Source organism: Bos taurus, chromosome 8, assembly GCF_002263795.3.
Source record: "Bos taurus isolate L1 Dominette 01449 registration number 42190680 breed Hereford chromosome 8, ARS-UCD2.0, whole genome shotgun sequence".
Classification (NCBI taxonomy): domain Eukaryota; kingdom Metazoa; phylum Chordata; class Mammalia; order Artiodactyla; family Bovidae; genus Bos; species Bos taurus.
The window spans coordinates 28,153,950-28,179,423 of NC_037335.1; the positions used below are offsets into that span (position 1 = coordinate 28,153,950).

The 25,474-nt window shown below is 44.3% G+C and overlaps 1 protein-coding gene across 1 annotated transcript; it reads right to left on the reverse strand.

Annotated features, from left to right (window-relative positions):
• Nucleotides 1-238: 238 nt before the first annotated feature.
• LOC616199 (aldo-keto reductase family 1 member B1-like) lies at nucleotides 239-1,234 on the reverse strand. Its single transcript, XM_024996077.2, has one exon. It carries the CDS (start codon nucleotides 1,131-1,133, stop codon nucleotides 615-617), a length of 519 nt encoding a protein of 172 aa, XP_024851845.1. The 5' UTR covers nucleotides 1,134-1,234; the 3' UTR covers nucleotides 239-614.
• Nucleotides 1,235-25,474: the final 24,240 nt, after the last annotated feature.

The window sequence follows — 25,474 nt, forward strand, 5'->3', positions numbered from 1 at the left end:
AAAAGGATCAAAATCCTACCAGGTGGAACACTGACATGGTCATTACTGGGGCAGACAGGACTGCCAGGGAGAGAGTGAGAAGGGAGGAGAGTCAGGGACCCTGTGCTCAGGAACTTCAACGTCGCTGGCTGATCCAAAGAAAAGCTTATAAAGGAGCCTGAAAAGGTTGTTGTTTCACAAGCACCCTGCAAAGGAAGAGGGCATTATTATCTCCACTTTATTTATTTATTTATTTTTTTAACTCATAAGAGCATTTTTTATTTGAGGCAAAGAAAAGCCTAGCTGAAAGGATTACAGTTCCAAGCAATCAAAACCCCACTGTTAGAGGCACTATTCTGACTTTGTGAATTCAATTTAGAAAAGAGTATTTGGGTTGCATGTTCCCCAGATCCCCAGACTAGAAGGGCAAAGGAAAACTGAAGAGACTTCTACTAATCTACTGATTCTGCTCTTTGGACCCGACACCAAGCTGGCCGAGCCCTCGCGGGTTTGTCTAGAAGTCGCTGACCCACCACTGAGGGACACAGGCCAAATTACGCTACACACAAGAAGAGTGAGGTGGGAGACGGCGGGTCACCTGGGCAAGGGCAGGCGCCCGCAGCTTCAGAACGCCTTCAGAACTCCTCGTGGAAGGGGTAATCCCTGTGGGAGGCACAGCTCACCAAGGCACAGGCCCTCCAGTCCCTGTTGTAGCTCAGCAAGGTGTTCATATCCTCCTTGTCCAGTTCAAAGTCAAAGACCTGGAAGTTCTCAGCAATGCGTTCAGGCGTCACTGACTTGGGGATCACGATCAGGTTCCTCTGTATGGGGAATCGGATCAGCACCTGGGCTGTGGTTTTATTGTGCTTGTCTGCAATCGCTTTGATCCTGGGGTCCTCCAGTATGGAAGGGTCCTCGGGCTTGGCCCAGGGCCTGTCGGGAGAGCCGAGGGGACTATAGGCAGTCACCACAATGCCTTTGGAGTTGCAGTACTGGATTAACTTCTCCTGAGTGAGGTATGGGTGGCACTTGATCTGGTTAACCGCCGGCTTGTATTTTAAGCCAGGTTTGTTTAAGATCTTCTCCACTTGGAGATGGTTGAAGTTGGAGACTCCAATAGCTTTCACCAGCCCTTCGTCCACCAGCTCTTCCATGGCCGTCCAGGTATCCACGAAATCTTTCTCACTGGGAATCACGTTGCCGTCCTCATCCAATGGGAAGAAGTCTTTCCCAGGCTTCCTTTAAATATGAGAAAACCAAGACTTGTGGAGGTCAAGTAAGCACCAGGTTAATGGGAGACTTGGGACTTGAACACAGGTCTCCAGACCCTTGTAGGTCAGTTGGTAAACAATCTGCCTGCAAGAGACCTGGGCTCGATTCCTGGGTCAGAAAGATCTCCTGGAGAAGGAAATGGCAACCCACTCCAGTATTCTTGCCTGGAGAATCCCATGGACAGAGGGGCCTGGCAGGCCACAGTCCATGGGGCCGCAAGAGTCAGACACAACTTAATGATTAAACCACCACTCCAGACCCTGCGGTCTTTCAAATGAAACAAGGGAAGCTTTTCCAGTGCTCAAGCACCCCGGGAGTCAAGGGAGCTTGTCCTTCTTCAAAGATGTTTAGAGATGCTCATGCTCATGGTTGAACACAGGCTCTGAGTACCAAGGATGAAGAGGAAGAGAAACTCCTTTCTCAGTAAGCCTAAGAATCTATTCAATATTCTGGACACTATGTCATCAAAGGATTCTGATTTTCCCTGTGTGAGGTGGGGAGATGTGCTGGAGAGATTTGAACATCCAGTCCCTGGTCTCTACTTTGAACAGCTAGCAGCCTGTCCTGGGGTGGCAGGCAGGGTACCTGGAGCTGCCCCCACCTGTGCCCAGAAAGGACAAAGCTGCCCGCAAGGTGGACTTCAGGGCGGATGGTGAATATCTCAGCTGCCCAGAGCATGGGGCCCAGCTCTGCTTCGTGCCCCAAGGCTCTGAGTTTATTTTCTGACTCAGGGGAGCAGCTGTGGACTTCGTCCATTCGGCAGGCTTGCCAGATGTTTGCTGACCCCAGGTTTTTTCTACCCGGAGGCGGCCCTGCCGCCTCTGAGATCAGCAGGGGTGAGGGGTGTGCGAGTTCCCAGGCTTCCCCAGGGCAGAGGGAGCAAGCCTGGGGCAGGCTGGGCTCGGGGCTGGGACTCAGGGCCATGCCTGCAGGACGCAGAGCCTGACCCTCTGTTGGCCCGGTCTCGGGAGTGAAGAGTGGTGAGGAAAATTGGAAGGAATAATCCCTGCCCCTTGAATTGCCTGGGATTAATTAGGAGACTGATAATGTACAGCGTGTGCCTGGGATGAAAATGAGTTATAGCCTCGTTACTAATATAGCTGGATGGATGATTAGTTTATATAAAACAAGGCCACTTCTCAAGAAGCCAGAGGTCATTAGGTGTCCTCACAGGGTGACATAAGAGGGTAGTCTGTGTGTATACTTGTGAGGAATTCCAACTGATTTACGGGAGGGTGAGAGCCAGCAAGTCAAGGTTGTTTTGCCCACTTCAGTAAATAAAAAGCAAAGACCCAGCACGAGGCTTGTGTTTATTCTTTTCCTCAAAGAAAATATTTTCCATAAAACTGGACACTGACATTAAAACTAAAAAGGGGTAGGGGCAGGGAAGAAGAAACCTAAAACCAATGTAAATTGGAAGCAAACTAGTGTTCATTTCCTGTGGAGCAATTTTATATTTTTTAATGGAGTTGCTGTGGCTTTTTATTTCAGTAGAAGGTGAAGAGTCCAAAGCATGAGGATTTAAGGCTTCCAAGTGTGTGTCATTATATGAACAGACCCTTAAATTTGCCAGCACGCCCCAGGCACTGCTCCTGCATAACTAATGTCTCCCTGCCAGGGCCAGGGCTGAGGGTCCTTTGACTCCTCTGGAAGTTATGCAGGGGTAAGGGGAGTGTCAGGAATGCAGGATTAGGCCCCATAATTGAGGCTGTCAGCTGAAGAGGCAGGAGGGTTTGTGAGCCTTTCCAAATTTGCATTTATTATTGCATGAAGATATGGCTCCTTTGGTATAAAAGGAGTAGGGGAGGTATCTGGAAGTTGGCAGTATTTTCTTCTCTATCTCTCTTTTTTAAGTTGACTGGTTCTGTATCATTCATTACGCTCTTCTTAATGGATCCCAGAAATGCTGAAACAGTCCTTCCGAGGAAGCATTCACTTGAAACAAAAGATTAGAGAGACCTTAAAAATGCTGGATTTTCTTTACCTTTTGAGGAAGGCCAGCTGGAACCTTTTGAGATTATTGCTCTTCAGTGTGCAGCCACAAACAGTACTGATGGTGAAGACGAAACAGGATTTTTGTGAATCACATGTGGATACAGCAGTGTCACTTAATCAGACACTCCTTACTGGATGGTGGACGTGGAGACCATGGCCAAGGACCCTTCTATAGGATAAACAGACCCGAGAAGGCAGAGGTCTTCAGATTTTGAAGAGACAAGTGGCCTGTTTCAAGTGGCATTCTAAGTACACCTATTCTCTCTTTAATTTTTAAAAATTTTGTTAATTTATTGATTATTTTGGCTGCTCTGTGACTTTGGGGATCTTAGCTCCCTGACCAGGGACTGACCCCAGGTTCAGTGAAAGCGTGCAGTCCTAACTACTGGACAACCAGGGAATTCCCTTAATTTAATTTTTTGTACAATATAAATAACATGAAATATACCATTTTAATCATTTTAGGTGCACAATTCAATGACATGAGGTACGTTCACATGGTACATCAACACCACCATCCAGTTCCTGAAGTTTTCATCTTCCCTAATTGAAACTCTGTACCCCTTACACAAAAACTCCACTATACTTCCCTTTCTAGCCTCTGGGAACCACTTCTCTATTTTCAGTCGGCCTGATTTTGACTCCCCCAGGTGTCCCATATAAATGGAACCATACAGTATTTGTCATTGTGTGTCTGGCTTATTTCATTTAGCACAAATGTCTTCAAGATTCACACTTGTTGTAGAATGTATCAAAATTCTATTCCTTTTTAAGATTGACTAATATTCCATAATATGTATATTCCATATTGTTTTTATTCACTCATCCATCCGTGCACATTTTCATTGCTTCTACCGTTTTGCTACTGTCAATAGTGCTGCTATGATAGTACTTATGGATACATACTTATTATGTATCCTCTTCCAGACCTTATTTGGGGTACATACCTAGAAGCAGAATTGCTGGATCATATGTAGTTCAAGTTCTAATTTTTTTTAGGAACCACAATAGCAGTTGCACTATTTTATATTTCAACCAACTACACAAAAGTTTCGATTTCTCCATATCCTCAATAACAGTTGTCATTTTCCATTTTTTTATACTAGTCCTCCCAATGGGTGTAGAGTGGTACCTCATTGTAGTTTTGATCTGTATTTTCCTAATAATTAATAATGTTAAGCATCTTTTCATGTGTTTACATACAAACATCTATTTGGAGCCCCCCATTTAATTCTTTGGGATATATACCAGGAGGTGGAAGTATATACCATTAGACGTAGAAGTGGGCCCCTAAGGATTTACTATAAATTCTTGAGAGTATAATAAAACTTTGATCAGCTAGAATGCTTACAGGCAGAGGATAGTCTGGTTAATGGAGGGTTAGTTAGAATTCTCCATTTTTCTTCCAATCACTCTTGCTGAGATTCTTCCCAAACGTTTTGGTTTGTTTTTTAGATGAGTTATGCAGCCTTTCCTAGGAGGACTTCTCTTTATCCTAGAGGCATTCTATAAAATGAGCACCTGGGGACTACACTAGGTACTTAATGTGCCATCCTGAAAATTTAGATTAGAAGCTATCAAATACATGTATTTACACTATAGACCAAAAGGTAACTGTATAGACTGTGAACTTTGAGTGAGTTAAATGTTCACAGAGATGGTTTCAGAAAAGATGATCTGTAGCTCTTCTTCTTGGCAGTAATTGGAGAGTAGGGCCTGTTGTCTATTAAGGCCACTCCTAGTTCATGAAAATAAAACCATGTCAACTGCAAATAAAAGAATGTTTATCTTTCTGTTCTCTATGGAGGGAGTTGGAGAGTCCAGGCTGGGAATGTGTCTTATTCATGCAAAAGGGAGAGCACATCCCATGTGCTCTTCACTGGGAAAGGAAGCATGGGCAAACTCACCCATGCTTCACCTCCCTGCAAACTGTGATTTAGGCTGGATGCTATGTTTATGCATCATGGTACCCCTGGCACTAGCCCAATGCCAGGCACTTAGTAGGTGATCAGTAACAATTCACTGAATGAATTAGCATGGCCTGACCTTTTAAAAGACTGCCTTACAGGCTCTCAGCCTCATGAGGGGATCAGACGGCAGTTCTCTACCAGAAGTGGGTAGAACACTTTGCTGACCAAACTGGATCCCCACTCCTGGGTGCTGCTAGTATAGAGAAGCCTACTCTTTACGTGCTACTTGTATCTGTCACTGATCCTTCCTTTAATTGCATGGGGATTTTTTTTTTTTTTTTTTTAACTAGCAGGGGAAGGAGGCAAGAGAGAAAAGAATGTGTTGGCTAAGATGGTAGGAACAACCATTTTCAGTACAGTCTGGTGGATAAGGCTTGAATGCACCATCAGAGGAAGAAGAGTGAAAGCAGGAGAGAACTCTTCTCCTGAGAATATTCTGTGAGATTCTGGGTGTGGACTGCAGCTTTGCAGCACGGGGGGTGGTATGGCAGGGAAGGTCTCTATTCTCTCTTCTATATAGGTCCCCTGCCTACTCTGGGCACACTGGAGATATCAGTCTATGTGGGAAATGGCACTGGGGATGCTCACTGTGCCAGTGTAGCAGGGGATCCTTCAGGCAGCTCTATGCTAGCCAGAGTGAGAGAGAAAGAAAATGTGGGCATCCGCTACCCATGGAAGTTGACTGATAGACTGTGGGCTCATGCAAGCTCCTTGTTAGGACTTCCAGAAAAAAAAAGAGGGGTGTTTGAAGTTTTACACTTGAACATATGTGGAGTTCAAAGTTACAGTGTGCGTGTGTGTGTGTGTAAAATCACTAGCTGGTGATTACTACCCCTGTATCTACAAACAACTAAGTGAGAGTTGGACTGTGAAGAAAGCTGAGCACCAAAGAATTGACGCTTTTGAACTGTGGTGTTGGAGAAGACTCTTGAGAGTCCCTTGGACTGCAAGGAGATCCAACCAGTCCATTCTGAAGGAGATCAGCCCTGGGATTTCTTTGGAAGGAATGATGCTAAAGCTGAAACTCCAGTACTTTGGCCACCTCATTCGAAGAGTTGACTCATTGGAAAAGACTCTGATGCTGGGAGGGATTGGGGGCAGGAGGAGAAGGGGACGACAGAGGATGAGATGGCTGGATGGCATCACTGACTCAATGGACGTGAGTCTGAGTGAATTCCGGGAGCTGGTGATGGACAGGGAGGCCTGGCATGGTGTGATTCACAGGGTTGCAAAGAATTGGACAAGAGCGACTGAACTGAACTGAAGTCTATAACAGATACCCATTTAGGTAGTAAATGGATGAAGACAGGGAAACCAAATCTATACATTAAAATTTATCTATTTTTCAAATAAATTTATCTACAACTTGATATAAATAATGGTCCTTGTACCAAATAAGACACTTGGGTTTTAATAACAATAATAATAAATAATATTTAATATAATAATACACAGTACTTTCTATATGTAAGGCATGATTTTAAGCAATTTATATATATTTTTAATCCCCTCAACAGTCCTATGAGACATGAATCTTAATATCTCTGGTTTACAGATGAGAAAACTGAAGCACAGAGAAGTTAGTAACTTGGCCAAAATCACATACCTGGGATGTGACAGAGTTGGAATTCAAACCCAAGAAGTTGGGCTCCAGAGTCTGAGCTTTCATATCTATCTAGATATAGATAATGATATTTTATTGAGATAATTTATATACCATGAAATCACCCTTTTAAAGTATACAATTCAGTGGTTTTCAGTATATTCCCAGGCTAGTACAACTATCATCTCCATTTAATTTTAGAACACTTTTACCACTGATAAGAAACCTGATAAGCATGAGCATTACTTCCCATTCTTCTTTTTGTCCAGTCCCTGGTAACCATTAATCTACTTTGTCTCTATGGATTTGTCTATTTTGGACATTTAATATAAATGGAATTAAAAATAGAATAGAGTCATACAATATGTCTTTTGTGTCCAGTTTCTTTCACCGAGAATGATATTTTCAAGGTTCATTCATGTAGTAGTATGTATCAGTACGTAAATACTTTTAATGGCCAGATAATATCTTGTGGTATGAAATACTAATTTCAAAAATCCATTCATTAGTTGATGGACACATGGGTTTGTTTCTACTTTTTGGCTATAGTAAGTAATGGTACTATGGACCAGCATACTATAATGACTACCACAAGCTTTTAAAAACATAAAACCAGCATATATTTCACATGCAGTAAATAATTAGTCAATAGGTCTATTTCCTGGAGGATTCAAAATTGCCCTTTTAATACCAGGCAGGCATGCTTGTATACATCTGTATCCATGGAGCTGATGAAGGATGTGGTGATCATATCAGATGACATATGTAAAAGTGCTTTCTGATACCTGAAAACATTGATCCAAATATTAGTAATCAATGATGTGAGCTTGGCCGATTATTTGAGAGTTATAATTAGATACTTGAAGACAATGGGCTGGCTAATTGAGGTTTTATTGTTAAAAACATTATTTAAAAGTTTCCATGAAATTGAAGAAGATTCAAAGAAATGAATGGATATTCCATGCTCTTGGATTGGAAGAATTAATATTGCTAAAATGATCACACTACCCAAAGCAACCTAGATTTAATGTGAACTCCATCAAATTACCCATGGCATTCTTCACAGAAATAGAACAAAGAATCCTAAAATTCATATGAAACCAACAAAGAGTCAGAATTGCCAAAGTAATCCTGAAGCAGAAGAACAAAGCAGGAGCCACAACCCTCCCAGACATCAGACAACACTGAAAAGCTACAGGAATCAAAACAGTTTGGTATCGGCACAAAAACGGACATACGGATCAATGGGATATAATACCTAGTCCAGAAATAAACCCACACACCTGCAGTTGATTAACTTTGATAAAGGAATCAAGAATATACGACGGGAAAAAGACAGTCTCTTTAGCAAGTGGTGCTGGGAAAGTTGGACAGCTGCATGTAAATCAACAAAGTTAGAACACACCCTCACACCACACACACGCACAAATATTCAAAATGGCTTAAAGATTTAAACATAAAACTCCTAGAAGAGATCATAGGCAAAATAGTCTTTGACATAACTTGTACCAATGTTTTCTTAGGTCAGTATGCAAGGCAATAGAAAAACAAACAAACAAATCGGGCCTAATCAAACTTAAAGTTTTTGCACAGAGGAAACCATAATAAAATGAAAAGACAGCTGATAGAATGGGAGAAAATATTTCAAATGATGTGACTGATAAGGGTTTAAATTCCAAAATATATAAAAAGCTCATACAACTCAACAACAACAAACAACCCAACTGAAAAATGGGGAGAAAGCCTAAATAGACATTTCTCCAAAGAAGGAATATAGGTGGCCATTAGGCAAATTAAAAGGTGCTCACCATTGCTAATTATTAGAGAAATGCAAATCAAAAGTACAATGAAGTACCACCTCATCTTACACAATGATGGTCAGAATGGCCATCATTAAAAAGTCTACAAATAATAAATGCTGGAGAGGTTGTGGAGAAAAGGGAACGCTTCTACACAGGTGGTGTGACTGCAAGTTGGTGCAACCACTATGGAAAACAGTATGGAGGTTCCTCAGAAAACTAAAGTAGAATTACCACATGATCCAGCAATCTGCTCCTGGGCATATATTCAGATAAAACTAACATTAAAAAAGATACCTGCACCCATATGTTCAGAGTAGCACTACTCACAACAGCCAAGACGTGGGAACAATCTAAATGTTCATCAACAGATGAAAGGATAAAGAAGATGAGGTACACACACACACACACACACACACACGCAATGGAATACTACTCAACCGTAACAAGGAACAAAATAATGCCATTTGCAGCAACAAGGATGGACCTAGAGATTATCATACTAAGTGAAGTAAATCAGACAGATATCGTGTATCAAATATATGATATCACTTATATGTGGAACCTAAAACATGACACAAATAAACCTATCTATGAAACAAACAGAATTATGGACAGAGAGAACAGACTGGTAGTTGCCAACGGGGAGAAGGTTGAGCGAGGGATGTGGACTGGGAGTTCAGGGTTAGCAAGCATAAGCCTTTATATAGAGAATGGATAAACAATAAATTCCTACTCTAAAGCATAGAGAATTATATTCAATATACTATGATAAACCATAATGGAAAAAATATTATGAAAGAATGTATATCTTGCTCCTTGGAAGGAAAACTATGACAAACTTAGACTGTTGCTGCTGCTAAGTCGCTTCAGTCGTGTCTGATTCTGTGCGACCCCATAGATGGCAGCCCACCAGGCTCCCCCATCCCTGGGATTCTCCAGGCAAGAACACTGGAGTGGGTTGCCATTTCCTTCTCCAGTGCATGAAAGTGAAAAGTGAAAGTGAAAGTGAAGTCGCTCAGTCGTGTCAGACCCTCAGCGACCCCATGGACTGCAGCCCACCAGGATCCTCTGTCCATGGGATTTTCCAGGCAAGAGTACTGGAGTGGGTCGCCATTGCCTTCTCCTGACAACCTAGAGAGCATATTATAAAGCAGATACATCACTTTGCCGACAAAGGTCTATATAGTCAAAGCTATGGTTTTTCCAGTAGTCATGTATAGATGTGAGAGTTGGGTCACAAAGAAGGTTGAGTGGCAAAGAATTGAAGCTTTCAAATTATGGTGCTGGAAGACTCTTGAGACTCCCCTGGACAGCAAGAAGATCAAACTAGTCAATCCTAAAAGAAATCAAACTTGAATATTCACTGGAAGAACTGATGCTGAAGCTGAAGCTCCAATCCTTTGGCCACCTGATTCAAAGAGCTCACTCATTGAAAAAGAACCTGATGCTGGGAAAGACTGAAGGCAAAAGGAGAAGGGGGCAGCAGAGGAAGAGATTATTGGATAGCATCCCTGACTCAATGGACATGAATTTGAGCCAATTCTGGGAGATAGTGGAGGACAGAGGAACCTGGTGTGAATGTTGCAGCCCATGGGGTCACAAAGATTCCAACACAACTTAGTGACTAAACAACAAAAAACTGAATCACTTTGCAATACAGCAGAAATCAACACAACATTGTAAGTCAACTTTACTTCAATAAAAAGATATAAAAACTGAAAAAAGTTTCCACAGTGTATTAACTGGGAAACAAGAAAAGGCCCCCCTTGCATATCCACTAACAGCCACAATGGGCTCTTCTTTCATAAATGCCTCCCAGAGAGACCAGCCTCTCTGTTACCATTTTCCTCTTTCCCAGTTGTTGTTCACTGTTAATGTTTTGTTGATTATTCCTCACGAAAAGTTAAAAACACATTTAAAATTTAAGCCAGTTAGGAACGTATTTAGTTGCAAGTAACAGGAAATCTAACTGTGCCTTTAACAAAAGTCAATTTTTTTTTCTCACATAAGAAGTCTGAAGGTTGCTTTGTGGTTCAAGGGTCAAGACTGATGTTTCTCTTCATCTATCCCTCACGTTTACAAAAAGGCTGTCCAACATGAAGCATCATATCTGTATTCAAGACAGAAAGTAGGGGACTTTCCTGGTGGCCCAGCGGCTAAAACTCCATGCTTCCAAAGCAAGGGGCCCAAGTTGGATCCCTAGTCGGGGAACTAGATCCCACAAGATGCAACGAAAGATCCTGTGTGCCACAACCAAGACCTGGTGCAGCCAAACAAATAATAATTTTAAAAAGGACAGAAAGTTGGGGGTTGAATGGGGGTAGTGTCAGGAAAGCAGAAGCACTCTCAGAAGCCTCTAGAAGACTTTCATCTCTTGGCCACAAAGGTCACATGACCACCCTTCCTCATAATGCAGGCTGACAAAAATGATAGCTTCTCCAGCCTCTAGAGTGGAGGACTGTGAAAGAAAAGGGAGTTGGAAATAGGTGCCATCAAAACAACTTAGCCACACTCTCCTTTTAAGAGATGGTTAGGGGATCTAGACAGACAGAAGGAAGAGACCACAGCTCTGATGGAGGAGGCTGGCACATCTCCTCCTCTTTCAGTTGGTATGTCTGATGAAGTTTTCCATTTGCTTTTCCTGCTTTCAGACTTGGGATTACATGGGAACCACTCATCTCCCCACAGACACTGGTTTGGCTTCATAATGGTTGAACGCCTGTCTGAATATTTTAGTGATGTGACCATAGAACATCGTGACATGATGAGCTCTTGAGACACTGTGACCAGAACCAATCTGGCTGGCTGAGCAATGTCTAAATCCCAGCAAGTTTGTCTGGGGATCTGAGACCAGCTTGAAATATCAGAAGGATTCTGCAAAGAGTTTTCTGAATCTGCCCCTCTTCGTTAGGATTAAGATGTTCTTGAGGACAAGGCTGAGGTCTCCCTTTCTATTATGTCTTCCTTTCCTGTCTTCCCCTTTCCCACGTGCTAAACAATCGTGGGTGCAGAGATGGCTCTCAATATACACTGGAGGGGTAAACTCACATTTCTGGTGACTGGTCAAAGATGTGTCACTTGTTATAAAGTGTGCCAAGAAAGTCACTCATTTATCCAGTAAGCACTTTTAGTAATTTAAGCTGTGAACCAATTACTTCAATACAGTTTCCAGAAATAGAGTTCCGTATCCTTTGAAGTGGGTTAATTGTCAACTGATATTTTATCTGTGTTTGTTCATCTGACAGACAATTAGTGAAGGCTTCCAAAGCATCAGGCACAGTGCTAGGCACAGAGGGACACAGCAAAAAGCACTTAATGCTGCCTGCCTGGACTCACAGGGAAATGGGCTAGACAGGCATGAGAGCAGCAGGCCCAGGGATCTGAGAAGGGCTGCATCAAAGCGCTGTGGGTTCACAGCAGGCGGGTGACTCATGGCCCAGGGGAGTTGCGGGGTTGTGCAATTAGATTGGCTGCCAGAGTCCTCTTCCGCAGACATTCCAAGCTGACTGCTGGCTTGGTTCCACCAAGGGGATGGGGGGACGTGACCCTGTCTGGCTTCCCCCTCCTAGTTGGGTTCACTAGAGAGAGAATGCTTCTCCCTGGAGACCAGCTTCACACATGCACTGAATTGGCTCCTTTAAGAAATAGGACAAAGAAAAAATGTTAAGGGGAGTAAGGATGAGGTTTGGGGAGCTGGAAGACCAGGTGCCTTCTGAGTGGGTGGGGGCCTTGAACCATTTTCATTCCCCAAAGTCTAGCACACACATCTTTGCTTTTTTCAGAGGGGATGCATGAGGTGTGGGAGGATATTTGGGAAAGGCTGTCTCTATAACATGGCTCACTGCATGCGACAATCTGAGAGCAGGGCAAATGCTACATAACTTCTTCACAAAAATGTCAGTTAAGGGGAAAAAAAAAACAATACATTTTTGGAGGCATCTTACTCCCTCATTCAAAGGAAAAATGGCTTCATGGAGTCCATTTTTGGAAGCGTATGGTGTGTATATTCTTGAGCCTAGATGACCCACTGATAGGAATAGAGGATGGCATTGAGAAAATGACACTCTTGTGTAGCCTCCAAGGATTAACATCAGGGGTATTTGAGACTTAACAGCAAAAAGGCAGCCTTGTGATCTTTTATTGTGAAATAAGATTGGAGGACACAGCACAAAGCTGCAGGAGGCGGTGGGCAGCGAGGAGTGGGTGACCCTGAGACTGCAGGCCTGGGGGACCCATCACACACAGAGACTAATGCCTGAATTGGAAGAGCAAGTAGGATGAGCCCAGATGGTCAGAGGAGCTTTCCCAAACTGGCTGCACTTAAAGTCCTTCCTTCTAATACAATTTGGACTTGCTCTCCTTGAATGTGACTATGCATTAACATAACAGATTTGGTAAATCTGGAAGTGGGCAAGCACATATGTGATCCCTGGTAATTTTTTACCCAAGAATCTCACCGAACATTTCACACAGGGCCTCACTGATGCCTGTTTCTCCTTGAGTCTCTGGCCATTCTAGACCTCACTCACTCCTATTTCATAGATGCAGAAGGTGAGGGAGAGGAAGCCAAGCGTCTTCATAGAGCCTTGACCATGCAACAGAACTAAGAGCTCCAAGTCTTAGCGGCCAGTTTTTGGCTCAAGCAACAGCACTGGGCTCCCTTTTCTTCTTCTGGGAATAATGGTGAACACTTTGGCTTCAGACATTGAGTTTAACAGGGCTGACGAAAAAAATTATCATTTGTTGAGAAGGTAGTGAAAGGCCGACTTCTTAGCCCCTTGGTCAAGGCAACTTACTTGCAAGTGCTTTAAAGGAAGTTGATGGAATCCAGATGCTCCTATTCTGTGTCAACTGCAATAGTGGCTCACCCACAAGTCACACACACACACACAAAAAAACCCCAAACCTGTGGCTACACTGAATTCCTTGTTTCTTTGATTGCATTGATCCTTCTTTAAAATGCTTATTGAATTTACTGGCCAATTTAATTAAAAGAGTTGAAAGAGTACAACCTCTCCTGTGGAAGAATTGTGTCCATGCCTTTCCTGTGACTGTCTTAAGTGACATAAAATGCACAGGGCTGGGTTGGCGGGGGGTGGTGGTCAAGCAAGTGTAAACAATTCTTTCCTAAGGCATAAACTTGTTCCCCCAAGTGACCCCTGAAGTATTAGTCGCTCAGTCATGTCAGACTCTGTGACCCCATGAACTGTAACCCACCAAGCTCTCTGTCCATGGAATTTTCCAGGCAAGAATACTGGAGTGGACTGCCATTCCCTTCTCCAGGAGATCTTCTCAACCCAGGAATCAAACCCAGGTCTCCTGCACTACAGTCAGATTCTTTACTGGCTGAGCTACCAGGGAAGCCTAGGGACCTCAAAGCTCTCTGACAGGGGATACCAATGGAAAGTAACAAGGTGAGTTGTGGGATTTTTAGGTAAAGCTGGGGTGGGGGCTGCCTGATTCATGCTGAACTGCTCATACTCCAAATGTGTATTACAAATAAGAACTAGAAACAGGCCTAAGACACAGTGGGAACCACTTTTAGTCAATTAAACCTAGCAATAAGCTGAGATTTTTAATTTTTTAAAAATTAGAGTCAGAAGTTAAGCTGTAAGAAGCTACAGTTCTGTATCATGGAATTTGTTCCTTGTCTATTAATAACAACTAATGTTTTTGAACAGTATTTTGTACCAGACTTAGGGCTCAACTTTTGTACACATTATGTCACTCAATCCTTACGACAAGCACATAAAGTAGGCAGGCATTATAATTTATCCTTCACAGAGGAAGGAATGGGGAGATTTTAAGGAATCCAGCAGGACTGGAACCTTCATCTGCCTGACTCCAGAAACCACAATCCTACCTAGTTCTCTGCTGCGTCAGTATTTATTACATGCCTGCTGTGAACAAGCCACTTCTCTGGTGTTTACATCTGTACTAGCCATCCAAGAGGGCCTCGAAGGTGGCAGTCTTGGTTTCTATCTTGGGCTACATGATGAAAAGCCAAGAATTTCATTAGCCGAGGTGTACCACACAGACCCTGAATGAAGACATTTCTGCTGAGGATGGAGCCGAAGACTGATTTCTGGAGATCTTTGGAAAAAAGGAAAAGAGGGTCTCAATCTGAGACACTGTAGGGGTACTTTAGGCTTGGAGTTTAGGAATTAGGAATGAGAGAGGAAAGGGCCTGAGGCAAAAACAATAAAACTTGATTTTAGTTTGATATGGTGGCAACTTGCCTTAAAAGAGAAAGGAGGAGCTGGGAGAGAGATGGCAGGGAATAGAGGGAAGGTAGTGTTTCAGGTTTCTTTTCTTTCTTTTTTTTTTAAAGACATTCCCTTGAGTCTGCTACAGTTAAAAGTGAAGGGATAGAGGGGGTCAGACAGAAACAAAGTGCAGAGGCAGAATTGAAGGGAGCTGGGAGAACAGAAGGTAAAAGATCACAGGAGAGGTAAGAAGAAAGCCAGAGGTGGCACAAAGCCCCGGGGAAGGAGCGTGGCAGTGCAGGAGGCGAGTTTAATCAGCTTTGCCTAAGGCAGCCGCAGTTAAATAAAGGATGTCGGGCGGAGGAGAGCAGGTCTTGGAGAGGCCAGGGTCAACAGCGGTCTCAGCGACAGCTATCTGGGGGCCAGGGGACAAAGGTAGGGAGACAATGGGAGGAGCCCAGCTGCAAGAATGAAGAAACAAAGACCAACCAGGAAAACGAAGAAGGGACTGAGGCAGGAGAGTTGCCATCTCCCTAAGGGGCTATTCAGGAGCTGCAAGTTGCTGGCTGCTGGCTGGAGAGCAACGTTAAGGCATAAATGACCACAGGAAGCAGGGGAAAGTTTGGGGCAAGCATAAAGTGAATATTTAGATGTGTCTTGGAGAATTGAGGCTCACCATGGCTATAACCTATGAACACATTAGCCCCAGACATATACAGCTTTGTTCCATCTGGCTAGTTACTAGCTGACCACAAAGACACCTGATCTGGTTATTTAAGTGGCTGAAACACCAGCACATTTCTGCCTCAACCTGTCTGTGACTTTGCTTTCTGAGGAAGGAAGCAGGGGGCTGGGAGGAGGCACTTGAGCGACAGGTATGGATGAAAGGGGTAAAAAAAAATAAATGTTACAAGAAATGGTTCTCTTTATAAAACAAAAGTTTTTCTTTTTTCTTTTTTTTTTCAGAGGAGAGAGCCCAGTGAACTTCATTTTGGAGCAGAGTGGAGTCAAGGGGAGGGTGTGGGTTCTGGGTCAGATGGGCTAGCAGTTAAAACCTGGTCCTGCCACTTCTGAATTGCATCTGGGGAAGGTGTGCCCTTTCCTGGGCCTCATCCGTACAAAAGCACCCCTGACAGGGCATCATGGATAGATACTGTGCAGACAGAAAGCACCTGGAGATGGGTGGGCAAGTCAGCCGTAGGAATGATAGGGGCAGAACCGTCTGGAAGGATCCAGAGAAACAACTTCCTATGGCTAGATTTTGTTCCATTGCTGAGTAATGAAAAATCTAATTTGGGAGCCACCCTCCTTTCCATGTGACATTGGGCTGCACTCCACAGGCCTATAAGCCCTATACTTTCCCAGCTTCAGGAATGAATTCTCAGAATTTGTGTTAGCACTTGAAACTGAGCAGGGCCCTGCAGGGCTCCTGGGCATGGAAACCTTTCTGTGTCCCACATTTCTTTTTTTGTAGGGAATAGGCCTCAGCCTCCATGACTTTCCCTGAGTTCCACAGGGCAGGTTCAAACAGTTGCTAATCAGGGAAGGGAAGGGGTGCAGAGATAAGGGAGCGGCAGTCAAGAGAGCAGCAGTCAAGAAACAACAGTGCAGGCTTGGGACAGAGTCCTGTTTTGCCCCAAGGGATAACTGTACCAATATCTTTGAACTTGATGAAGCTGAAGCTCCATTACTTTGGCCACCTGATGAGAAGAGCCCACTCACTGGAAAAGACCCTGATTCTGGGAAAGACTGAAGGCAGGAGGAGAAGGGGACCACAGAGGATGAGACAGTTAGATGGCATCAAAGACTCGGTGGACATGAGGTTAAGCAAACTTCAGGAGATGGAGAAGGACAGGGAAGCCTGGCGTGCTGCAGTCCATGGGTCGCAAAGAGTTGGACACATGACTGAGCGACTGAACAACAACTACTACTTACTACTTGTGGAAGCATTCTTTAGTCGAGAGAAGGTCACAGTTTGAAAACCTCAAGAACCACAGAAACTCATCAGAAGACCATCTAAAGCCAGATTAAAGGACTGCAGGTCCTGCACATAACTTGATTGTTATGGGCAACCCCACCCTTGAACCATGCTTATCATAAGACTCCTCACCAAATCCCCTGGGTTGGGACACACAATTTTTTTTCTAAAAAATTTCTTTATTGAATTTGTTATAATATTGCTTTTTTTTTTTTTTTTTTCATGTTCTGGTTCTTTGACCACGAGGCATGTGGAATCTTAGCTCCCTGACCAGGGATTGAACCCTTACCCCCTGCATTGGAAAATGAAGCCTTAACCACTGGACCACCACCCAAGTCCTTGGGACACACAATTTTGATGGCATGAACCTGTTCTGTTCCCCTTTGCCTGGTAAAGCAATGACTGTATTCTTTTTTACTTCACTCAGAATTCTGTCTCTGAGATTTGATTCGGTGCTGGTGCACTGAGGCAGAGTTTTTGGCGTCACACATTTTTTTTTAACCCAGGGAAACAGATCTCATCCACAAACTGATCTTAGCAAAGCCATTTGAAGGCAGAGACAACCTCAGGTTTGTAAGGTACACATAGATATACAGGTATCTTTACAGACACAGAGATCTCACAATTTTCCTTCGAGAGTTGAAAAAGCCTCCTTTTCCCCCCTTCACTCATAGGGATTTGATGAAAGTTCCTGAGAGCCCAGCTAGATCATTTGCATTTCAAAGGCACAAGAAGAGAAACACCCATTCCTTCTAGAAAGCTAAATTCCTCTATCGGTAATAAAAACCAGTTTCACAATGTCAAGAGTCCCATCTTGGACAGTTTCAGGGATTTCTTTTCCGTTTCTAGATAGCCAATTTGGTTTAAACAAATAACAGTAATAGACAATAATACATATTCACTCACATTCACGTGCTTCACTTTCAGAGGAACAAGAATCAGCATTTAAGTTAACCTTTGCCTCCACAGTTAGCCTCTGTGGTCTTTCTTTATGTAAAAACCAGCGGCCAGCCCAGAGCTCTGGCCAACAGCCTTAGGATTTTCTACGAGTTCTCTGAACTCTCTTGGCGCATCAACCCCAGGTTCCTGCATACTAGTGGACGGCCATGCAGGGTTTCCCCACAACTTTTGGGATCACCCCAGAACCTCTGTGCCCCATATGCAAGTGAATGGCCACCCCAGGATCACCCCTGCAACTTTCAGGCCCACGTGTTAATGCAGGGTCCCCTTAACTTCCCAACCCCCGTCCTTATTTCCCAACATGTCGGTGCTCACTGGAGTTTCCTCAGTCTCCTGGCTGTTCCGCTACTTGTTGGGCTTCACCCCACAAGCCTATGAGCCCTGTGCCTGCCCAGCTTCAAGACCAAAGAAAGGGCCCAGAGTTGGTGACAGAGCCATCAGTGGTTCAACGAGTGGGGGACTTACATGTCTGAACCAGGTCCTAGAGCGACACCCCGAAGTGTGAAGCAGATGATGGGGCAGGCCAGAGTAGCAGTCTCTGCTCCCTGGAGGAAGGGGGAGTTCCAGGGGGAATTGACATCAGGTGGGCTCATCAGTTACCGGGGAAACCAGCAGAGCGCCATGCCCTTCACCATCACATTGATAACAGGTGGAGATGTTTTGATCTAAAAGTTGGAGCAATCACTAGCCGGGTTGGGGGCAGCTATTTAGGAAGGTCTGTCCTGTGAGTAGGGTCAGGTGAAGCAGGTACTGGTGGAGCAGGTGATGGACAGACAGCAAGAGGACAGCCGTGCTGGGTGGCCTGACCGTACAGAGACCATGGAGGACAAATCACACCTAACTTCAAAATAACAAGCTCCAAATTTTAGGAGTTGGAAGTACTGGAGATTACCTGATAATAACATGAGGATCAACTTTTTTTTTTTAAATAAGCTTATCGTGGTATATTTATTAAATATTAGAATTATTTCTTCCTGTCTATCTACGTATCTATCTATCTGGCCATGCCCAGAGGCTGTTTGCAAACTGAGAAATTCCCATCACTACTTTTTAAACATGCAAGTCTGAGCTTATGAAGTGCAAGGAAAGTCAATTTTATAACTGCCTTTAGTGCCACATTCAGACAGTGAAAGCGGCCCTTTAAAAAAAACTTTAGGTAAATATTTGAAATATTCTAAAACTGACATTCTGAATGATATTCTGATACCACTTCAATAATGTTTTATAAAATTCAGAGGAAAAATAGAATTAAGTAAATTTGAACTTTCCCTTTTCCGAGGCAGTTAAAGGCCGTACTATTTGCATATTCTAATATGGGATCACCATAGCTCAAGGTACAAAGCTTCAAAAGAGACTGTCCCTAGCAGGCCAACAGAGCAGGAGCCATTAACCTTTGGCCTTTCTGTATAAGACAAAAATCTGAGTCTCTTCTTTTCAAAGTGGCTTCCAGGTAACCACTCAGCACAGCCCCTGCTTTCCGGAATTGTCTTTGGAAGCACAATTAAAAGGTTTAAAAAGCAGAAATACAAGCTCCATCCTATTTACACATTTAAAGTAAAGGTCATTCTCAGAAACTGGGCTTCCCAGATTTCTCCCCTTGAAATCCCTTAAGATATGTAATACCAACATAAAGGGAATCACAAATCCAGTTTTCAGAAAATGGCATTAAATATAGATTTAAACTTTGACCTTTAGTCCCAAGTGAGAGGACAAAAAATTCTCTTTACAGTGAAGGGCTTGTTGCTACTAAGCTTCAATGAGTAGGGGAGAACCTGCCTGGTAGTAGCCAGGATTAAGCAGCACCAATCGATTTACCTCCAATGCAGGTATGCTGCAAATCCGCTGGGTCAAGATATAGTGTGTGATTGGGCCAGGCTCATCTATATTCTAGAGTCTGTAGAAGCAGCTTCTGGGAAACAGGGTCTTCTTGGCTTGGGGAATTGACGTTTCCACGGCAATATCTGAAATGCATTCAGAGTGAGCAGGAGGAAGAGATGGACTCCACAGGGTCTCCTACTCCACATTAGGGTCATCAGCAATAATGGGAAATCTGTGGGCAGCACAATGACAGAGGGGGCAAACAGGGAAATCACGGACATCCAGAGCATTCATATTTTTACACCCCTTATTACTCTGAGAGCTCCGCAGGTTTGACCAGGACCCCAGGCAGATGACCCACTCTGCAGGTCACCTGTCTGCTACATCCTTGACAGATTGATATTGGGGTACAGGTCAGGGAGGAGGTAGATGATGGACAATGGGAAATGGAGCTTATCAGAGAAAGGACTATTGGTTCTGTGCACATCGAGAGCCAGAACAAGAAATTCTTCTGTGTGGAATTTACTAGATCAATTAGGGAAGTAAGGAGATAAACAGGAAAGAGCACTCGCCTGGGAGTCAGTTTGTTTTGCCCTTAACTAGCTGGATGAGTTCGAGATTATGCATTTGTTTGTCTCTATCACTACAAGTGACCTTTAGTTCAAACCCAATCTTGCTGATTTTACCTCAGTGCTCAGTTCACACTTGGGACCTCAGCAAAATGTTTACTGATTGGATACACGAGGGAAAGAAGAAAATTGTTTGTTGGGAGGGACCCATTACTTGTCCAGCCCAAATTGTTTGCTTTAAAGATAAAGAAATAAAAGCCTGGTTAGTCAGTTAGTGTTAGTTGCTCAGTCGTGTCCGACTCTTGGTGACCCTGACCAGCCCATCCGGCTCCTCTGTCCATGGAATTCTCCCAGCAAGAATCCCGGAGTGGGTAGCCATTCCCTTCACCCCGGGCTCTTTCAGACCCAGGGACTGAACTCTGGTCTCCTGCATTGGCAGGCAGTTTCTTTACCATCTGAGCCACCAGGGAAGCCCAGAGAGATGAAATAACATGATTGAGGTCCCACTACTTGTTTGTTGCAGAAATTAAAATTTAAAAAAGGATGACGATGATGATGATGATAATTAACATAATCAAGTGCTCGGATTGTGTAACCTCAGTGTTGGTGATTTCTTAGTTGGTTCTTAGCTTCCTACACACTCTTGTATTTTCTCCTCTGTATCCAGGATTCAGAAACCTGAAAATTACATTTCCCAGACTTCCTTGCTAGCTTGGGTTAGGTTCTATCATGGGAAGCACTCACAGAGACTTGGGAGAAGTCATTATATCAATACTGTAACTCGTTACTTGTCTGGTTCAGGTGACCGCAGGCTGCTGTGCCTGGCTGGTGAGCAGCAGCACCCTTGGGTTTACTGGGGTCCTGCAGAGTCTGCAAGGGCCCAGACTTCTGCTTCCTCATTGCAGCAGTGGTGGTGGCTCCAGCAGAAGGGGCAGCGGTGGCCTCACGAGATAGTGCTTGTAAGCAAGGGTAACCCCCTCTCCTCTTTTGCTCCTGTCTCAAAGGGTAGGGTCTTCCTGCAGTTACTAACCTCTCTCTGGGTAACACTGTCTCCCTCGTTTTGCTCCAACAGCCCATCCTAAACCCCAGTAATCTCTGGTATTAAATCTCCCCTGATGAACCACTGAAAGTGTTTCGTATGGATTCTCTCACTGAATTCTCACAGCAACATAGGAGATGTGAGCTTTTCTAATAGAACTATGCTCCTGTTTTACGGATGAGAAAACAGGTTGAGAGACACTAAGTGACTGGCCTAGGATCACACAGCAAGGTAGGGGCAGAGCAGGGACATAAAACAGGGCTATCTGATGCCTAAAATTCCTGTATTTAACTCTACACCTCAAGAGCAAGCCTGCTCCCCTGTCAGATTATTATATTGAGGTGGTTTAGAGACTCACCAGGGCTTCCCAGGTTGCTAGTGGTAAACAGCCTTCCTGCCAATGCAGGAGACATAGGAGAGGCAGGTTTGATCCCTGGGTTAGGAAGATCCCCTGGAGGAGGGCAGGGCAACCTACTCCGGTATTCTTGCTTAGAGAATCCCATGGACAGAGGAGACTGGCGGGCTACAGTCTATAGGCTCGCAGAGTCGGGCACGACCGAGGCTCACAGTGTTGGGATCTTCCTCCCCTGTGCTGTGTGGGACTGATTTTAGTGGGCTGTCTTCTTTAAATGCTCTTTTTCCAGGATCCTTGTTTTCTTACCTCTTGACTTGAGCCTGATGAAGTAATTTCCTCCATTAAAAGCTTTATAGGGATGGTGTATCTTTTAGCAGTAGAACAGCTAAGGGCCTGGCTCTGTTGGTGGGAAAGCAGGGAGGTTAACGTGAGTGAGGGTTTGAGAGAAGAGGAGGGGGTGGGATGAACAGACCCAGGGTTAACACACGGGCCCCTTCTCTGCCAGGCCAACACTGAGGGCCTGGCTGGGGGTGGGGCTGGACCAGGGACTGGGGACTGAAGGAAGAGTTCCCGTAAATGGCTTAGAAAGGTGCCTGGCCTACCATGAAAGCGAAAGTCACTCAGCCGTGTCTGACTCTTTGCAACCCCATGGACTACACAGTCCATGGAATTCTCCAGGGCAGAATACTGGAGTGGGTAGCCTTTCCCTTCTCCAGGGGATCTTCCCAACCCAGGGATCGAACCCAGGGATCGAACCCAGGTCTCCCACACTGCAGGCAGATTCTTTTCCAGCTAAGCCACAAGGGAGGCCCCAGAATACTGGAGTGGGTGGCCTATCCTTCTCCAGCAGGTCTTCCCAACCCAGGAATCAAACCAGGGTCCCCTACATCGCAGGCAGATTATTTAAAACTGAGCTATCAGGGAAGCCCCGTTTACCATGAGCACTCTACAAATGTTAGCTTAAAAAAAGGCCACCAGGCATAAGGCACTGCAAGAGACACTAAGACAAACAAAAAAGGCAGCCCAGCCAAAGGGGACATTCCACCGGGAGAGGCTGAGATTCGTACTCATGCAGCTGGGAAGAAAGGGCTGGGAAGCCAGCACAGGCATGCTGTCAGTGTCCCAGGGAAGGGCAGGGGTCCTGGTAGGCTCTAGGCTTTGAGCAGGCTCTTAAAGTGGGGTAGGCGTGAAGAGATGGCAACAGGGGAGGGAAATACCTTTTCCCTGAGAAAAGAAACTGTAATCAGAATTATCTCCTGTTGAAGCCTAAACTCTCCAGACAATATTTATGCAGCTCTCCCATCTCCCCTGTAGATGTCTGAGGGTAGTTCCGATGCTGTTCAGGGTTGAAGTGTTCTCTTCAGAAGATGAATTCAAGGCCACTTTTGTTCTTTTCCATATTCTTTCCAGTCCTTCATCTTCCCTCAAGCACTGCCCACCTCCCCTAAGACCCCTAACTCCAAGACCCCAGGACTGTCACTGTAGTGACCCAGTGGGAATAGAACCCTCTCCCTCCATCAAAGCCCACCTGCCTCCCTGCCTATCCTTCAGCCCCCTGCTACTGGACCAGAGAGCTATTTTGATGAACTCACTTTCAGTACAATGTCAATGGCTTGTTACAACTTAAAATGTTCTTCTCTCAACGAGCATTTGTGTTTTAACACTGGCCTTCAGCACTTAATTCAAAGGAGCGCGTAATGTGGAATTTCAAAGGACATGACATAGAACTTGTATCAGTTAAGAATTCATTTGGCTATCACAGAGAACCCTACTGCCCTGGCTTAAACAAGGAAAAGTGTTTATTTGTTATAGGAAAACATATACATCTCTTTCACACACACACACACACACACGAGTGTTGATTTGCCCAGGATGAAGGGGAGCAAAACATGCTATCCCAAAATATGCCACTTTCGCATGTGAATTATTTTGAGCTGAAGGCAATCAAGACCTAGAGACTCAGGAAAAACTTTTACTTCTCCCTTAACTACCTTGAAGAATTTAGATAGGGACGTGTACCAAAAAAAAAAAAAAAAAGGATTATTACCAGAGATAACGTTTTTATCTGAAAGGCATATCTGCATGGCATGGCAAATTTCTAATTACCAAACATCTGCTCATCTCATTGTTCTGTGAATTGTCCTCCCGCCACCCTTACTTGAAGCCCCTGACCTCTATCCCATTCCTTAGCTGGGGGTGGCACATAAGCTCAACTGCCTGACTTGGTCTTGAGTCTCATATCCTTGGGACTTCTGGACATATGGAATTAAATTTTTTTTCTATTAATCTGTTTTTTGTCAACTTAATTATAAGACCATCCAAAGAATCTAGAAGTGAAGAAGGGAGCATTTTCTGCCCCTACAAAGGCTTGAAGGGCAACTCTGAAATGTCACCCCCTGCCTTCTCCCTTCTGCATTGTCCCTATAGTTGCTGGATGCTGCTGCTCCTTCAAGCATCACAACCATAAAGGAGCAAAAGGAAGAAGGTGGAAGGCAAAGGGACACAGAGTGGGACATGGATGGCTGCCTCCCTGGGGATGCTGCCGGCATCTCATCGGTCAGAGCTAAGTCACACAGCCAGTCACCACGCAAGGGAGGCAGTAAGTGAGCTTTGAGTTTTTATTTATTTTTAATGGTTCAGCAAAGCGATACTCAAAACCCAAGTGAGGTTCTATTGTAGGAAAGGAGAATGACTGGGGAGCTGGCAACAGCAGTGTCCACCACAAAGCAGGCACGTGCTGGGTCTGGGGACACTTTGGGGACATCTTGGCCCACCCTCAGTCTGTGCAGAAGCTGCAGAGTCAAGTGCAGAGAAATGAAGCAAGTCTGAGCGAAACTAGACCCCACCCACCCCTCCCGCCCACTCTACCTATTGCATAAACTGTCCACTCCTTACTTATGACACACCGAATGGCTTCATTTTTTCTACCTCCCTCCCTTTTAAAAAGAACATTTCAACCATTTTTAAGCATACGAGTCAGAGCCATTAAGTACATTGACAATGTTGTGTAACTGTCACCACTACCCCGTTCTTTGCTTTTCATTGCTAATCTAATGTCGGTTTGTTCAGGCATGGGGGTTCAGAGATGGGGACCGGAAATACAGGCAAGACAATTTTAACCGATTGAAAAACCAAGTATTTTTACTTTTCAAAGTGGCTAACAGTTTAGTAACATGTATTTTCGGCCTGGAAACATATGGTTTCTTATCTGGATTATTTATCCCCTTCAATAAATGGTGCTACATGCAACTCTCCTGCACAGACAGCCAGCATCGGGGCTATGAGCTGCTCCATCTTTTATTCAAGGGCATCAATACCAATCTCCTTGTGTTTTTTTACTCAGAATCTACAAATAAATTATTTCCTTTGAATGTTCCCGGGGCCATTTTGTGATTTTGGACAGATGAACATTTCTCCGGATTTCTAAATCCTCTGAATTGGGCCATAAACAGAACGAGGAAGAGACATTTGGGGGAGGTAAAGGCAGCCCCCAGTTCACAAACAACCTTCCACTCTTGGAAAAATTCCCACTGAGTCTCACAGGCAGAAAATCGAGTCCTGTTACTTCAGTAGACTGTGGAACTCTAGAGGGAGCCAACTGGTGCAATTTCCATCTCTTGAAACATTTAAAATGTATCTGATCAAAGGAGGAGAAAATTAACCACAGTGTAGGAAGCTGGCAGGGGGACGGACAAGATGACCTAATTTGCCTTTCCCATTACTAATTTCAGTAGGCGTCTTCTCTGGGAATTCCACACTGAAATTCCAAGGCAAGTCCACCTCCATGGGTTTCTGATGGCGGCAAGCATGACAATCAGGACTTGTGGTATTTGAAGCCTCTGCTGTTGCATCCTTTGGGGTTAAGCATGGAACTAAATTCTCCTCAGATGGATACACTGGGCCCCATTCTTATCTACATAATAACTAT